Source organism: Ovis canadensis, chromosome 9, assembly GCF_042477335.2.
Source record: "Ovis canadensis isolate MfBH-ARS-UI-01 breed Bighorn chromosome 9, ARS-UI_OviCan_v2, whole genome shotgun sequence".
NCBI lineage: Eukaryota > Metazoa > Chordata > Mammalia > Artiodactyla > Bovidae > Ovis > Ovis canadensis.
Window position 1 is genome coordinate 96102378 of NC_091253.1, and position 19200 is coordinate 96121577.

General features: G+C 39.5%; 1 protein-coding gene across 4 annotated transcripts in view; it reads right to left on the reverse strand.

Annotated features, from left to right (window-relative positions):
• SLC26A7 (solute carrier family 26 member 7) overlaps positions 1-19200 on the reverse strand; it is a 147204-nt gene that overhangs the window by 109435 nt on the left and 18569 nt on the right. For all 4 annotated transcript variants that reach the window (XM_069600647.1, XM_069600649.1, XM_069600646.1 and 1 more), the window contains 2 exons: positions 16155-16265; positions 9067-9239 (listed from right to left, as the gene is read on the reverse strand). In XM_069600647.1, the coding sequence (XP_069456748.1) occupies positions 9067-9239; positions 16155-16265 (284 nt within the window). The remainder of the gene's footprint in view (positions 1-9066; positions 9240-16154; positions 16266-19200) is intronic.

A 19200-nucleotide genomic window follows, 5' to 3' on the forward strand; every position in this document is an offset into this window, starting at 1 on the left:
AGTAGTTTCCGGGGGCTTGGAGAATGTCCTCGGTGAAACACAGGGAATGTTTTAGAATGGTGAAACTACTCTGTACAGTACTGTAATGGTAGATACAGGATAGTAGTTAAGTTAGTTAAGTTGCTCAGTCATGTCCGACTCTTTGCGACCCCCTGAACTGTAGCCCACCAGGCTTCTCCATCCATGGGATTCTCCAGGCAAGAATACTAGAGTGGGTTGCCATTTCCTTCTCCAGGGGATCTTCCCGACCCAGGGATCGAACCCAGGTCTCCCGCATTGCAGGCAGATGCTTTAACCTCTGAGCCACCAGGGGAGGTTCCACATGATAGTAAGCATTTATCAAAATCCATGAATCTTAACGTGTATGAAATTTTTAGAAAATTATTTGGAGGTTGGGAGGTCCCAGGGTAGATTGCAGAATGTGAAAAAGAATCTGACAACCAAAGCTGCATTTACTATCTTTTTACGTTTGCCTTTTCTAAGTAGCATTTAAATGGACTCATACAATATATAGACTTTTTTCATTCCAATTCCAAAGAAAGGCAATGCCAAAGAATGCTCAAACTACCGCACAATTGCATTCATCTCACATGCTAGTAAAGTAATGCTCAAAATTCTCCAAGCCAGGCTTCAGCAATACGTGAACCGTGAACTCCCTGATGTTCAAGCTGGTTTTAGAAAAGTCAGAGGAACCAGAGATCAAATTGCCAACATCCTCTGGATCATCGAAAAAGCAAGAGAGTTCCAGAAAAACATCTATTTCTGCTTTATTGACTATGCCAAAGCCTTTGACTGTGTGGATCACAAGAAACTGTGGAAAATTCTGAAAGAGATGGGAATACCAGACCACCTGACCTGCCTCTTGAGAAACCTCCTGAGGAAGCAACAGTTAGAACTGGACATGGAACAACAGACTGGTTCCAAATAAGAAAAGGAGTACATCAAGACTGTATATTGTCACCCTGCTTGTTTAACTTCTATGCAGAGTACATCATGAGAAACGCTGGACTGGAAGAAACACAAGCTGGAATCAAGATTGCTGGGAGAACTATCAATAACCTCAGATATGCAGATGACACCACCTTTATGGCAGAAAGTGAAGAAGAACTAAAAAGTCTCTTGAAAGTGAAAGAGAAGAGCAAAAAAGTTGGCTTAAAGCTCAACATTCAGAAAACGAAGATCATGGCATCTAGTCCAATCACTTCATGGGAAATAGATGGGGAAACAGTGGAAACAGTGTCAGACTTTATTTTTGGGGGCTCCAAAATCACTGCAGATGGTGACTGCAGCCATGAAATTAAAAGACTCTTACTCCTTGGAAGAAAAGTTATGACCAACCTAGATAGTATATTCAAAAGCAGAGACGTTTCTTATTTTTTTTTAATAAGTAACTTTTTTCTTTCTTTTCTCATCTTTTCTTTCTTTGGAATTATGTGCCACCTAGGAGTTGTTGCATAAGGGATGCAGAAATTTCTGTGAGTGATATTCAGGGGTGGTCCTGACTTGACCTTCACATATTAATTTACATTAATAGCTTTAATCCTTTCTATTTTCTACTAAATTTTTGTATACTTGTTTACTAATTTCCTGGAGAAGGAAATGGCAACCCACTCCAGTATTCTTGCCTGGAGAATCCCATGGATGGAGGAACCTGGTGGGCTGCAGTTCATGGGGTTGCAAGGAGTTGGACACGACTGAGTGACTTCACTTTCTTTTTTTAATAATTTCCTATCCTATATGCTTTAAAAATATTTCACATCCTACAGTGTTTGGTTGGCATTGTGGAATCCTTCTCTCCACATTCTTCCCATGATAAAACCATAAAATATTTTAAATGTCCTCTGTGATATTTTATTTATTGAAACCTGAAAGTATATGAACTTAACATTTGGGCAATGACTAGAATGGTTATAGAATAAATAATTCAGAAAATAAATATTAAAATCCTGTGAGGCTTATAAAAAAAAAAAAGGCAGAGACATTACTTTGCCCACTAAGGTCCATCTAGTCAAGGCTATGGTTTTCCTGTGGTCATGTATGGATGTGAGAGTTGGACTGTGAAGAAGGCTGAGGGCTGAAGAATTGATGCTTTTGAACTGTTGTGTTTGAGAAGACTCTTGAGAGTCCCTTGGACTGCAAGGAGATCCAACCAGTCCATTCTGAAGGAGATCAGCTCTGGGATTTCTTTGGAAGGAATGATGCTAAAGCTGAAACTCCAGTACTTTGGCCACCTCATGTGAAGAGTTGACTCATTGGAAAAGACTCTGATGCTAGGAGGGATGGGGGCAGGAGGAGAAGGGGATGACCGAGGATGAGATGGCTGGATGGCATCACTGACTCGATGGACGTGAGTCTGAGTGGACTCTGGGAGTTGGTAATGGACAGGGAGGCCTGGCGTGCTGTGATTCATGGGGTCACAAAGAGTCAGACATGACTGAGCGACTGAACTGAACTGAACTGAAAGGTATGAAAAATCCTCACTGAAAGAGATGCAAAAAATGTGCTCACATGAATAACTCTGAAAATGAATGAAGTATGTAAAGTGAAAGTGAAATTTGCTCAGTTGTGTCTGACTCTTTGTGACCCCATACACTATACAGTCCATGGAATTCTCCAGGCCAGAATATTGGAGTGGGTAGCTGTTCCCTTCTCTAGGGGATATTCTCAACCCAGGGATCAAAGCCAGGTCTCCCACATTGCAGGCGGATTCTTCACCAGCTGAGCCACCAGGGAAGCCCAAAGTATGTAAAACCAAAGGTAATAAAGATGCTGTCCTTGAGTAGATAAAGTTAATTCCAATAGGTGTAGAGGTTAGTAATTCTGAAACCACTATAAGTATACACTGGGACTGAAAAATGAAGTAAATGGATAGTAGATGGTGTGAGCAGATTTCTCACTATTGAAGAAATCTATAGCAAGCAAGGGGAGAAGGTTAGAATGCTCAGTATGGAAGGGATAAGAATTGCAGACAGTAGGAAATCATGTTTAACACAGATATAGATGGATATATTTAGAAATTAGAGAGATATGTTTACATACATAGGTTGACATGAAGTGAAAGTGTTAGCCATTCAGTCATGTCTGACTCTTTATAACTCTATGGATTGTAGCCCCCCAGGCTCCTCTATCCATGGAATTCTTCAGGCAAGAATACAGCAGTGGGTAGCCATTCCCTTCTCCAGGGGATCTTCCTGACCCAGGGATTGAGCCCAGGTCTCCTGAATTACAGGCAGATTCTTTGCCATCTGAGCCACCAAGGAAGCCTATTGGCTGATACATATGTATTTCCTTGCTTGTGTCAGCTTAGAAGTAACAACACCTCTGTGGCAAAGAGCACACTAGCACATAAATCTTAATTTCTAATAGCATTCTCCAATAAAAGAAATCAGATCTCCTTCGAAAAATGACTGATTCTATGACTAGGGTAGGAAATATATACTATGAGCATGGATCATCCTGTAGTGCCAGAAAGTAAAAAAGAGCTCCAAAAATAACTAACAAATAAATAAATACATGCGAGCATATCAAGGAAGGACATAAAAGCCAACTGAAAAAAGCTCCCAATGCTCAAAGCCAGCACAATGTGAAGAACAACATAAATAAAGCAGTATTGAACTATAACCCAAAGGATAAAATAAATAACCCTGAGTCCATACTGGTATAAATGATTGATTACATTTTAAAATGAGAGAGTTAGAAAACTCCTGTTCAGAAGAATTCTAGTAATTTATGTAGATACTCCCCACTCTTTATCTTAACTTTTCTTTAACATAACTCCCATATCTTAAGAGTAGGCTATGCATATGGACTTCTTTCCAAAAACTGCAGTTTGAAAAGTGGAAAATAGACTAATTTGAAGAAATCTGACAAACTAACACTAGTCCAGCCTGGTGGATCCAAGTTAACATTCAGAGTGGTAAGTTAAGTTGAGTCTGTACTCTTAATAAGATGTGATGAGAATATCACTCTCTCTTTCTCATTTTCCTCTCCAAAACCTACAACCCCAATTTAATCATGAGAAAAACATCAGACAAATTGTCCCAGTTAAGGGACATTCTAGAGACTACTGACCAATAGTCCTCAAAACTGTCAAGATGATCACAAACAAGAAAAGTCTCAGACATTTTAACAGCTAAGAGGACCCTACCAGGAGACAAGACAACTAAATGTAAAGTGGTATACCAGCTGGGATTCTGGAACGGAAAACAACATCAGGTAAAATCTAAGGAAATCTGATTACAATATATGAACTTTACTTAAAAGCAGTGTATATAATCTGATACATTAGTTGTGACTAATGTAGATATCAATAATAGGGGAAGTTGTGGGTGGGTAGGATACGTGGCAACTGTGTACTATCTTTGCAACTTAAAAAAAATTCTAATTCAAGAAATTTGTTAAAAAAAGAAAAAAGAGAAAAAAACCTCCTCTATCTCTCTCACAGAAACCTCAAGTAAGTCTGCATTTCTCCAACATGCATGCCTTGTTCAATATGAGTTCCCAAGTTCCACATACTTAGGGACAGGGGAAAAGAGGGACTCTAGGAGAAGCTCCAGGCAGCTGGGTTTCAGGGACATGATGTGTGCAGATACCCACACCAAGACAAACCTGCACACAGATAAAAGAGAGGAATAGAAACTGTGCCCCTAGTTTTTCAGAAGGAGAATGCAATACTGCTAGACAGGAATATAATTATATCTTGACCTTTTAGGAATCCAAGAAGAAAGAGGCTATTAGAAAGCATTCCAGAAAGAGGGATGAATTCACATATAAAGCAGGATAGCATAGATTATGTATGGAAGACACAGCATTGTTAGTTGAGCAGAAGCACAACTAGCCAAAAGGTGGTAATAACATTAAAGCAAGCTATTTTGAAGTCAGAGTATAAAGCACTTTAAAAACAATGACGCTTTCCCTGATGCTGGGAAAGACTGAAGGCAGGAGGAGAAGGGGGCAACAGAGGATGAGATGGTTGGACGGCATCATTGACTCAGTGGAGATATGTTTGAGCAAACTCTGGTAGGTAATGAAGGACAGGGAAGCATGGCATGCTGCAGTCCATGGGGTTGCAACGAGTCGGACATGACTGAGTGACTGAACAATAACAACAAAATGTAGTGAAAATAAGAGTTTTCCAAGTGTGAGTGACATCACTCTTCCATATTTTTATTAAACACCTAATTTTGCAAACAAGTATGCTGCACGCTTTCCTAAGGGAAATCATCCCTGAATACTCACTGGAAGAACTGAGCAATGACAACAACCTTGCACACACGCTGGCTCAGAAATCAAGCTGTGCTTTGGTAGTGTCAGTCTGATGATACTATGTGAAACAACTGGCTGTTTAAAAGGTTAGTATAAGAGCAGTTGGTGGTGGTGTTGTTCAGGCACTCGGTCATGTCTGATTCTTTGTGACCTCATGGACTGCAGCATGCCAGGCTTTGCTGTCCTTCACTATCTCCCGGAGTTTGCTCAAACTCATGGCCACTGAGTCAATGGTGCCATCCAACCATCCTATCCTCGGTCACCCCCTTCTCCTCCTGAGAGGAGTAGCAAGAGTAAAAGAGACAAAAACACCTACATTGGACATAGCAGGAATGGATAACAGATCTGAGAAAAATAGTGGATCATTCAGTAGGTAAACTTATGTTTAGGAAACCAGCACAATTCATATTTTATTTTTTATTACAGAATAGATTACAAATTCACTTCATGGGAAATAGATGGGGAAACAGTGGAAACAGTCTCAGACTTTATTTTTTTGGGCTCCAAAGTCACTGCAGATGGTGACTGCAGCCATGAAATTAAAAGACGCTTACTCTTTGGAAGAAAAGTTAGGACCAACCTAGATAGCATATTCAAAAGCAGAGACATTACTTTGCCAAGAAAGGTCCATCTAGTCAAGGCTGTGGTTTTTCCAGTGGTCATGTATGGATGTGAGAGTTGGACTGTGAAGAAATCTGAGCACCAAAGAATTGATGCTTTTGAACTGTGGTGCTGGAGAAGACTCTTGAGAGTCCTTTGGACTGCAAGGAGATCCAACCAGTCCATTCTGAAGGAGATCAGCCCTGGGATTTCTTTGGAAGGAATAATGCTGAAGCTGAAACTCCAATACTTTGGCCACCTCATGGGAAGAGGTGACTCATTGGAAAAGACTCTGATGCTGGGAGGGATTGTGGGCAGGAGGAGAAGGGGACGACAGAGAAATAGATGGCTGGAAGGCATCACTGACTCGATGGACGTGAGTCTGAGTGAACTCCAGGAGATGGTGATGGCCAGGGAGGCCTGGCATGCTGCAGTTCATGGGGTTGCAAAGAGTCGGACACGACTGAGTGACTGAACTGAACTGAGATTAGAAATTCACTGCTTAAGAATTCTTTTTATTTGGAATTGCATGGTTGAAGGCAGTACCATAATCTTTTCAGTTCTCAGACTTTTGTAGAAAAGAAAATAGCCTCTACTGTAAGAGGCAGTGAGAATCAGAACTGCAAGGGATGGACAACAATTTGACTCTTTGGCCTTCCATTCTGCGCTTTCACTGGGCTTCCCCGATGGCTCAGCGGTTAAAGAATCTGCCTGCAATGCAGGAGATACAGGCTGCATCCTTGAATCGGGCATTGTCTCTAGAGTAGGAAGTGGCAACCCATTCCAGTATTCTTGCCTGAAATATCCCACAGACAGAGAGGCCTGGCAGGCTACAATCCAAAGAGCCAGACACAACTTAGTGACTATGCGTGCATGCTATAGGAATGGAATTCTGCCCTAGCTAAAGAAAACAACTAAGTTTTAAAATGGGATGATTGGAGCATGATATTATTAAAAGACAGAGAGGAGTGGGGGAGTTGTAAGAGTGTCTGTATTTTTATTTTTCTTCAGGCATTGGCTGGGGAATAGTTGTGAGAAGAGGTGGGAGATTTCACTGAAAAAGCCTTCACCTTTTAGCTAGATGGATCCGACAAAATCGATGACCAAACTAAAAAATTATAATACATTTTTTTTTACTCCTTTTTCATTAGGAATTGTGTTACAATTTAAACAGATATATACCCATTCCTTATCTTCTGGTGGGGGAGATGGAGAGAGAAAATGATAAATTAGAAGACACTAAAATAAAATCTCAATTTAATTTTGCTTATTTGACACGATAATGCGACGAACATTTTGTTGACTTTATTCTTATTCAAGTGATTCAACTCACATTTATTCTGTACCAGCTCTTATAGAGTTCAACAGTTCTAGAGACTAAGTCCAGGTAGAGAGGCAAATACCCGGAAAATATTTTCTGGTAGATTTAGAAGTCCTAACATGTAAGTCACATCCAAAGTCTTTTAGAGGAAGTCCAGAGATGTCAATGAATATTTCTCTGAGATGATTATCTTTGAGCTGAGCCTTGAAAGAAGTACAAGCAGTGCCATATAAGCGGTATGAGAAAGACCCTGAGGTCTCAAGAACAGCAGACACACAGTTATATAACCAAGGACATTGCCCCACCAGACAAATCATGCCTGAAACATGGCTGCTGCTACTGTCAAGGAGATAAAGTGTGGGAGACACTAGCATGGTGTTTGGCTTGAAAAGGTGAGCTGAGTTTCCTTGCTTCCTTTCACTGTATTAGTTTAAAAAGCTCTGCAGCATAGCACTTAAGAAACTGTATTTTTGAATTCAACTCCTACCCTACCAATTCCTAATTATGAGATTCTAAATAAGTTGCTTTACTTTTCAGTATCTTCATCAGTAAAATGGGAAGAAGAATATTTATTTCATAAAATACTGACAGAGGTTGAATACATGAATACATGCAGTAAGCTTAAAACAGAGCTTAGCACATAGTAGGGTAACGAATATAATTACTATTTTTAATGTGAGGAATTTTCAATTTATAATTTTAAGGATTTTAATTCTATTTTTTTATTCTAATTTTATTAAGTGAATTGCGTCTTTGCTTTACTAGGTGGAAGCACAGCTGGAAAGATTTAAACAGTAATGTCTTCTTGTCTGTAATGGTTATGAAACAGTGAAACATCATTTAAAGGAACTTAAGATTGTCCTCCCCCAGCATTATAATAGAATAAAAATGATTTTTCTGGAAGGAGTTAAGAATGATCTGTTGAATAGGCAGGTTAAACTAGTTAACATCTTAAATCCTTTCTATACTCATGATCCCTTTATTTAAAAGATGCAAAAAAATGTCTAGTACAAAATCAAAAGTAAGTGGAGAATCTCTTATTTGGGCCTGCAGTTGTTCTTATCATCCTGTAAGACTTAAGACTATGTGTTTCCAGAATGTACTAGTACAATAATAAAAGGCTATGTCACTAAATACCCCCAGCTATGTCATCCCATGCTTGTGTAACTGTCAAAGGAGCTGTATATTCCCATGTCCTCTGGGGCAGAAATCTTGTTCAGTGGTTGCTTCAGAATAGTAAAGCTTGGGAAATTTTCCAAAGGTAATCCCAGACCACTTTAAGTTCTTGGAAAAAGGAAAAAAGGCAAAGTGCCTATTATAGAGGACAATAAAAGCTACAGAGAAAAGAGAAAAATTGTTTTGGTTTTTAAACTGCCAGAATTTTTACTGAGTGCTTGTTTCCCCAGCAAAAATACTAACTGATACTGATATTTTAAATGGTTCTACCTTATTTTGAAATTAACACATCATTGCTGTAAGTGAAGGTGAAAGTCATTCAGTCTTGTCTGACTCTTTGCGACCCCAGGGATTATACAATCCACGGAATTATCCAGGCCAGAATACTGGAGTGGGTAGCCTTTCCCTTCTCCAGGGGATCTTCCCAACCCAGGGATTGAACCCAAGTCTCCCACATTGCAGGTGAATTCTTTACCAACTGAGCTACCAGGGAGAGGGATGTTCATTAAACTTAAATTTCATGATGTATGTATATCAAATAATTATGCTGTACACCTTAAGTTTATACAGTGTTGTGGCCAATTATCTCAATAAAACTGGCAGAAAAATTCAATTGAGAAGAAAAGTTTAATTTAATAAAGCACCAATTTCCGTTTCTTGGCCACTCTCTCCCTTTCTTTACTCACAAATTTCGGTATACTTACCTGAATCACACCACCCAGAAAGGAAACAGCTGCAGCAACACTGATCCTTTGCATCTCAAAGTCAGATAATCCCAGTACACTTGTGTTACTGCGTGTGGTGAGGTTCTGACTGCTCAGAGGGACAAGTCGTTCCACTGCATTAGCTGATATTAAGGATGTCAAGGCAAAAGTGCCTAAAACGGGGAAGGGAATCCTCTGTTAGTATCAGACTGAATAAACATTATTGTATTCCACCATTAAAGGTGAATCTATCTTGTAAAACCAAACAAGATCTATTAGAAGGACCCTCCTCTACATCCCCACTACTCTACCCTTCACTCTATGGAATAAACAGAAACTCACCTTTATATACACATATTTCTTGCACATACAGCCACACCATCTACTTGCTATTCCCTCCTAAGGCCATATGTTTTCCCGCCTCTCTGAAGATCTATATAGAGAATGCAGGACAGGGATAAAGATACTAGTGGCTCAGAGGTTAAAGCGTCTGCCTGGAATGCGGGAGACCCAGGTTTGATCCCTGGGTCGGGAAGACCCCCTGGAGAAGGAAATGGCAACCCACTCCAGTACACTTGCCTGGAAAATCCCATGGAGGGAGGAGCCTGGTAGGCTACAGTCCATGGGGTCGCAAAGAGTGGACACGACTGAGCGGCTTCACTTTCACTTTCATGGACTTGGTATGGACTTGAATTCAGCTCCTCCATTTATCACTATTGCAACATAAAGTACATTACTCTGAGTCTAAATCGCCTCATCCATAAAGTGAGGGTATTGCTGTGGCTCTTGTTCAGTTGCTCAGTTGTGTCCAACTCTTTGTGGCCCCATGGACTGCAGCACGCCAGGCTTCACTGTCCTTCACCATCTCCCAGAGTTTACTCAAACTCATATCCATTGAGTCAGTGATGCCATCCAACCATCTCATCCTCTGTCGTCCCCTTCTGCTCCTGCCTTCAATCTTTCCCAGCATCAGGGTCTTTTCTAATGAGTCGGCTCTTTGCATCAGGTGGCCAAAGTAGTGGAGCTTCAGCTTCAGCATCAGTACTTCAGGGTTGATTTCCTTTAGGATGGGCTGGTTTGATCTCCTTGCAGTAGAAGGGACTCTCAAGACTCTTCTCCAACACCACAGTTCAAAAGCATCTATTCTTCGGCACTCAGCCTTCTCAGTGGTCCAACTCTCACATCCATACATGACTACTGGAAAAACCATAGCTTTGACTATATGGATCGTTGTTGGCAAAGTAATGTCTCTGCTTTTTTTTTTTTTTTTTAATGAGGGTAATAATGCCTATAGTCTAGTGTTTGAGAAGAATATGAAAGAGATGATAAACACCTCAATAAGCTCATATGGAAAACGGGACCCTTTGCTGAATCTGAGACTCATTGCCGAAATGCTTGCTCCTCCAATCTACTTAGACAATCTACTCTTGTCTTTCCTTGTTTGGCTCAAATCCCATATTCAACGTAGCTCCATCACAGACCTTCCAGGCCAGGCTGAATCTTTCTATTCAGGGCACAGAAACAACATGCTGTGGCCCATGAAATGGTTAAATATACCATTCCTGTCTACCATGCCTAAATATGGTTCAAAGGTATTTCCCAAGAATTGTCCTGGTCTCACAGAAATGCAGGGTCATTTTCACCGTGTTCCTCTCTTTCTGCCAAGAGCTCTGATGCTCTTATCTTGGCACAGCATGTCTGAGAATGCAGCCACACCGGCAGGCGGATGCCAGTTCCCACAGAGAGGGTGCAGCAATTTGGGATTAAAGAAACAAATTGCAGCATTGTGCAAACATTCCAGCTCACTACCTAAAGACCTTAGTTTGCCCCAGATCATAACTGACACTTTGCAGAAGAGTCTACATCATAAGGTGTAGACATCTCAACAAATGGCATGCAGCCTCATAGAGCAAGAGAGCCAATTCAAACAGAGACAAGGTCTCAGTAAAAACCCAACACAAGCAATCCCTTGGTTTCACAGGAGAAGGCAGTATGTGCTGTGATTCAGAATAGTATGATGATGGTAGCCTCCAATACACCTCACCTTAAATCCCAGCACACTGAATCTCAGTCTCTTTATCTAAACATAGAAAGCATTCCTCACACAATGGGGTTGTGATGAGACTTAAAAGAAATCATGTAATCACCTGGAGAAGGAAATGGCAGTGCATTGCAGTACTCTTGCCTGAAAAATCCCATGGACAGAGGAACCTGGTGGGCTACAGTCCATGGAGTCAGAAGAGTTGGACGTGACTTAGGAACTAAAAAATTATATACACACACACACACATATTTATATATATGCCACATATCACAACATATGGCACCTAAAAAATAATTCATAATGAGATTAAAACCAAAATGCTCTATTATTCAATATTAACTGCTCCATTGAGTTGATGGTACATAAAAATGGAAGAAAACTGAATATAGTTCTCTCAGGAAGCTAAGTCATTCTCAATAAATCATCAATAACTATCAACTGCCATGATCACTGTTCTCATTATAAATTATTAAATTAAGAACACATCAAAGAACAAATATATCTAATGATTAGAGACAAGGTTCTGTCATCAAGGATAGGCAATACCAAAAAAAGAATATCTGCCATAGAATCTGTTCTTGATAAGACATTTTTTCCAAATATGTTACAATAAAATTCCTCAAAGTTTGATAGTCCTGAGAGTAAAGAAGTGTGTCTTTTGGCATTTAAGGCTAGGACATAGAGTAAAATGATTTGTATGAAGGCCACTAGAACAAGCGACTAGAGAACTGAGAACAAAGACAATCTAGGGTTAATTTTTAAGTTTAGGCCTACCTTTCCGAGGATCTGGAAGAAGAGAAGGATTTAAATGGTAGAGGAAAAGGCCATCTAAAAAGTCACATCCCAAGATGTGTCTCTAGAGAGAGAGATTCCCAGAAAAGGGTACGGGGTACACTGTGCCAACATGGTTATGGAAGTACTGCCTCTTTTCAAAGGCTGTTGCTTTAATGTTTCTGAGACAGCTGATGACAGATAGTCAAGGATGTTGAGGCTGTGGTGACTATATGAGGGTGCTGTGAATGACATTTGACCTTCTCTCTCTTATTGGTCTGGTTTCGTCTTGATCTCCCCACTTCTCCTCTGCTCCTTCCCTCACTTTGTCAACTTTTCACCCTGTCTAGGCTTGAAGCCTACAAGTGGTAACTTTGAAAGTGAGTGAAAGTGTTACTCGTTCAATCATGTCCAACTCTCTGTGATCCCACGGACTGTAGCCTGCCAGGCTCCTCTGTCCATGGAATTCTCCAGGCAAGAATACTGGAGTGGGTAGCCATTCCCTTCTCGTGGGTGTCTTCCCAATCCAGGGATCCAACCCAGGTCTACCACATGGCAGGCAAAATCTTTACCACCCGAGCCACAACCACTAAACCCATCTAGTCGTTTTAGAGTACCGTGGGTAGCAGGGCCTCAGGATTGGACAAACCTAAGTTCAAATTCCTGGTCAACTTATCGAACCTCACTCAGCTTCCTTAGTGGTAAAATGATGATAAATATCTAGTTAAAATTTGCGTAGAGATTCAGTGAGAGTTCATATGTAAAAATCATCTATCACAAGTCCTACCCCATTTGGTAAATAAATATTTGCTTGCTTTTCTTCTAAAGACTACCCTCGACGATCTCCCTAATCTTTTCTCTAAGTTGCTGAACAGATTATTCTCTTAAAAATATTTTTCTCTAATTTTAGAAGATAATTAGATCTTACAAATTGTCACTTAAGGGTTATCTTGAACAATTTTGCTTCCCACTGGATTGATACCCAAGTTTCTGTTCTTTTCCTCTTTATTCTAAGACATTTTTTTTGCAAGTCACAAGAAGCAATCAATGATTTAACCTTTAAAAAATATAAATAAATTTATATTAAAAAAGAAAATATATGTATATGTATTTTAAATTAAAATAAGAAAAAAATCACATTGTTAAAAAAAAGTACATTTGGTATCTTTATAGTCTGGCTTTTAAGTTATTTGCTTTTAAACATACCTCAAGCATAATTTATTATTGAATTTCCCAACTCATTATTGCATTCTGACTACCTGAATTGGAGTTAAAATCCCAGATAAAGTGATTGTTCTTTATGAAAGCAACATCAGTCTTTTAATAGTAGAATGGAAGTAGGAAGCTTCACACACTTCCTTACTAAAGTACAACAAAATTATTTAAAAGAAAAATATGTTCCCTATACTAAATATTTTTAGGAAATTTAGGTGAGATTCACTTGGTTCCTAAATTTAAGATCATAGGAAAGAAAAAGTAATCAGCATATTTCTTGAGTATAAATAGATACACAGTGTTAACCTTTTAATATTATTTGAAAGAATTCTAAATCTCTTAGGATAAACAGAGAAATGAGAAGGTCCAGCTGATTCTGTCCTTTGGAGAAGTATTCATACAGATGAAGAAATAAAATGCCTTAAGCATTTATTGTGTTGCATGGTGTCTACAGGCAAGTCTGTAAATTATATGTATTTTGAATATATTATTAACCTAGTAGACTACAAGATTCCTGTTAATAATATTTGTTAACTGTTAGCTGTTAACAATATCTGTTAAATACAAAATGTAATATAAATGGCAGTTTCACAGCAATGCCACCGGTAAAATGTCTATAATGATTCCTTAGAAAATAAAGTGGTTTATGTAAACTCATACTTACGTATATCAAGTATTTTAGACTTTGTAAAGTAATTATGGTCTATTGGGAAATTTTTTTTTACCATGTTCATGTATCCTTTGTTTAACAGAGGCAATGCTTCAAGGTCAGCTCTACAAGAATCTACTTTTTCATGCTAGTGACATAGTTAACTGTTTTGAAGAATGAAAATTGTTAGGAATTTAGAGAGCAGGAAAATTTGAATAGGCTTCAAGAACTTCTAAATCATTATTGTGCTTTTCCCCCTTTATATCAGCACAAAAGGAAACTGCATCCTTGAGCAGCTGGTTGAAAAGAGGAAAAGCTTGGGCTTCAGATTTAGCCATATCTCACGTGTAATCTGGGCTTCCCTCATAGCTCAGTTGGTAAAGAATCTGCCTGCAGTGCAGGGGACCCCAGTTTGATTCCTGAGTTGGGAAGATCTCCTGGAGAAGGGAAAGGCTACCCACTCCAGTATTCTGGCCTGGAGAATTACATGGATATAGTCCATGGGGTCACAAAGAGGTGGACAGGACTGAACCACTTCACTTTCACTTTTCACCTTCATGCATTGGAGAAGGAAACAGCAACCCACTCCAGTACTCTTGCCTGGAAAATACCATGGATGAAGGAGCCTGGTAGGCTACTGTCCATGGGGTCGCAAAGAGTCGGACACAACTGAGCGACTTTTCTGTAATGATTACAGCTTTTATTAATTTTTATGTAGCAAGTAACAAACTAGATAGTTGCCCATCAATTATCTCATCTAATGCTCACTACAATCACGATTTTTTTTTGGCATTTTATTATCAAGAAAGCAGTAAATAGATCTTTAAAACTTTGCCCAAGGTCATGCAGATAGCAAAGAACAAATGTGACACACACCCAGATCTATCTAACTTCCAAATCTTTGTTTTTAACCAGCCTACTCTATTATCAGATTACTTGTGATTCACATTTTATTTGATAATGCAATGTTAGGCAGGAGAGGTATACTAATGAGAGTGCATGTAGAATCTAGCTTGGAAGAAACCTAAAAGATTGTATAATCCTTTTTTTTTTTTTTTGCTGCACTGGGTCTTCATTGCTTTGTGCAGGAACTCTCTAGTTGTGGCAAGTAGAGGCTACTCTTCGTTGCCGTGCGTGAGCTTCTCACTGCAGTGGCTTCTCTCTTGCTGGGGAGGCTGTAGGCTCGCAGACTTCAGGAGTTGTGGCTCACGGCTCTAGAGTGCGGGCTCAGGGGCTGCGGTGCATGTGGAATCTTCCCAGAACAGGGATTGAACCCATGTCCTCTACATCGGCAGGTGGATTCTTATCCACCATGCCAACAGGGAAGCCCTAATCCAATATAAATGTGTGGAAAATAATTTTTAACATTTAAGTGACTAAGTTTTATACAGTCTTTTCTTTTCCTCAGTGTGCTTATTTTCATTTCATTGTGGCACCCCACTGCAGTACTCTTACCTGGAAAATCCCATGGACGAAGGAGCCTGGTGGGCTGCAGTCCATGGGGTCGCTAAGAGTCAGATATGACTGATCAACTTCCCTTTCACTTTTCACTTTCATGCATTGGAGAAGGAAATGGCAACCCACTCCAGTGTTCTTGCCTGGAGAATCCCAGAGACGGGGGAGCCTGGTGGGCTGCCGTCTACGGGGTCACACAGAGTCGGACACGACTGAAGTGACTTAGCAGTAGCAGTAGCAGTAAATTGAGAACATTGCCCTTCTCTTACAACTTAAAAATGAATGGAATCTTTAACAATAACCTTGGTTACATAAGAACATAGCAATAAGTCACAGTATGTATTGGACATAAAAAGTTAAATATCTTATCCTAATATTTACTGATATTCAGTTCAGTCCAGTCACTCAGGCATGTCCAGCTCTTTGCAACCCCATGGACTGCAGCACGCCAGGCCTCCCTGTTCATCACGAACTGCGGGAGCTTATTCAAACTCATGTCCATCGAGTCCATGATGCCATCCAACCATCTCATCCTCTGTCGTCCACTTCTCCCGCCCTCAATCTTTCCCAACATCAGGGTCCTTTCCAATGAGTCAGCTCTTCACATCAGGTGGCCAAAGTATTGGAGTTTCAGCTTCAGCATCAGTCCTTCTAATGAATATTCAGGACTGATTTCCTTTAGGATGGACTGGTTGGATCTCCTTGCAGTCCAAGGGTCTCTCAAGAGTCTTCTCCAACACCACAGTTCAAAAGCATCAATTCTTCGGTGCTCAGCTTTCTTTATAGTCCAACTCTCACATCCACATTACTGATATTATTTGTTGATAATATTTGCCCTAATATTTTCAATAGTAAAGTGAGAATTGCATTGGAAATGTTATCATTAACAAATGATCACTCTGAGTCCTTTTCATTAGTAACATGGGAAGCATAAGAATAGGCAGAAATTATTACCTGTGGCAACATGACGCCCCATTCCAAATATGGCGTAAATGATGGCGGGAAACAGAGACCCATACAAGCCAAACACCGGATGCACGGATGACAGAACCGCAAAGGCCAGCCCTGTAAACATAGGGGAAACAGGACCATGTTTAACCTCAAGATACAGTCCACTACAAAGCAGAAGCATATTGGTTTATTAATGATGAAAGGAACCACAATTTATTTATTCCACTTGTTCAGGGAGAGACTAGCAACATTGTCCAAATATCAGAAAATTTACTCATTAGCTCATGTTTACATTTCAATTCTAAAACCATTCTTTTTGGCCTACTACATTTTACCCTGGCTACAAGAAGTCTACAAGAAGACATTAGCTCAGAGTGTCTTCCTGGTAAAAGTGATAGCATCACAGCAAAACATCTCCACACACACTTAAAGGATCATTTTCACATGTTCATTCTATTCACACGATAGCATCTGTAAGATTGACGGAAGCAGGAGCAATACCGTAGACAGATAAGAAGCCTGACACGAAAGGTGACTGATACTGGGTCACAAGGGACACACACATTCAAAGTCGCCTGGCTGACTGACTAGCTGACTAGCCTAAGATTGTGTATCGACCAGAGTGTGACTCCTTGCATGTCTCATTACTGGACCCCAGCCTATATATTCAGGTATAATTTCTTAAAATGAAAAAAAATCAACTTTATGTATTCAAAGAATAAGTAAGGAGTAATTCAAAACTGTTTCTTTTTATTCTCCTTAGATACTACTGCCTGCCTAGTTTGATTGTTACAGGCACACAAAATATTTTCCTAGACACGTCTAAATTAACACTAGCCATTTAAATGTGACCAAAGAATGCGCAAGTATAAATTGATTAAAGTAATCTTGTTTGTGGCTGTTCCTTGGCATTAAACAGCTAGTTCAGCTGGGTTCTGATAACCCATTCAAATTTGTACAATATAATGATAGCCATTTGATTGGACATAGTGGACTTGACAAGCTACAAAAAGATTTGAGGAAGGAAGTAGCATTATAATCTAGATTACCTGAATGTTAGGCCAGTTAATTATTCACACTATGGAGCCTGGTACTCTGGTTCCCAGATCAGTACTTTTTTACTGCCTAACTTTTACTAATTTAAAGTTAATTTCCTTAAAATAAACTCTAGCTCTACATCAAATTTTTTTCAAGCAGTACAGGATAGTTCAGTTATGATTAAAATGTATGAAAAACCTACCAATTACTAGTCCTTTCTTAATTTTTAGAAACCTACTTGCAGAGTCCAAAAGACTGTTCTATACATCTGTGTCTCTTTGGATTCATGTTGATGTATGGCAAAACCAATACAATATTCAAAGTAATTAGCCTCCAATTAAAATGAATAAATTTAAATTTAAAAAAAAAATAAAAGCTCAAAAAAAAAAACCCTACTTGCATCACTTGTTTGCTAACAATGTATTCCTAAAAGTCTTGTGAAAACAAATAAAAAGCGGTTATAGAAGAGTCAGCAGCAGACGCTGCTCTAGAATTTCACACAGGTATGGTGAGAGGCAGCAATCTTGTTATTGAGAAAGGGGGTGCAAAGGTTCATATCTCTAAGCCAGGTTAGCACTGTAAGGCTAAATATTTCCCCATCCTAATAACAAACACCTCCTGGCATTGGTAGGGCAAGCAACTGTGAAAACATTGTGAGCATTACAGCAGTCATGAGGAGGAGGCTCCAACCATAGAGCCATTTACCCCTCTTAGGGGCCGCCAGACATGTAACAAGCCTGCTCCGCTCCTGGTACCTGACGTCTTGCCCTCTGCGCGTGCGCTCCCGAACCATAAAGCAGCACGTAATCCCTCTGTCTCAAGCTCCTATTTCTGAGGAGTCAGACTAAAGCATATTTAAATTTATTTCTCTATTAATAGATTATAACGTTGTATTTTAGGTTTATAATAAGTTAAAAACTGAGAAAAGCTCTATTAGAATTGCTGATACATATAAAATTGCAAAACATTTCAAGTTTTTGTATGCAAAAGCTTAAATATTGTTTGAGAATTAACCAGTTTCATGACAATGTCCTTTATACAGAGCCTTACAATGAACTTTATTTGATCTTCATCAAGTTAATTTTTTGTGGCAACTTACTCTTGACCAGACCACAAAAATAACTGCAGCTGACGTGATTCCAAGGAGCAGCCAAGTTCAAAAACAACTGGACTAGATGATGAGCGTTTCCTTTTATCTAGTCTGTTCCCGTTTTTATGTTTCATATTCAGTGCTTGCATTCCATTCAGTTTATGTTTTCCAATCTGTCTCTCTCTTTTATATTGTTGTTCTTGCTAAAGCCTTTATCATGTGTAGTAGAAAAGCTTTTATATACACTCCAGTGTTCTAAACAAGTGTACTAAACAAGATATACACTGAGCATGTAAAAATCAGTGTGATATGTTTTATACATGAATTGTGTGTGTGTGTGTGTGTGTGTGTGTATGCTCAGTCATATCCTGCACTTTGCAACCCCATAGCCTGCAGCCTAGCAGGCTCCTCTGAGCATGGACTTTTCTAGGCAAGAATACTGGAAAGTGAAATTGTTAGTCATTCAGTCGTATCTGACTCTTTGTGATCCCATGGACTGTAGCTCACCAGGCTCCTCTGTCCATGGAATTCTCCAGGCAAGAAAATTTGAGTGGGTAGCCATTCCCTTCTCTAGGGGATCTTCCCAAACTCGAGACTGAACCCAGGTCTCCTGCATTGCAGACAGATTCTTTACCACCTGAGCCACCAGGGAAGCCTCATAAAGCTCTACTATGAAACCAAATCCACTTATTAAATTCCATGAGAGAATTAAAGGAACATGAAATATGAACTATAAGGTCCTTGCCTGAAACAAACATTATCCAACATTAAACAATTTATGTTCAGTTTCTAGAACAATCAGTGTAGTCAAACTTTAAAAATAAAGAAACTGTGAGAGATATGATCATAGAAACTTTTATTGGAGGATTACAATTTGTGTGGGTTAAAACATGGACAGAATTTTTACAAGATTTTTCCACA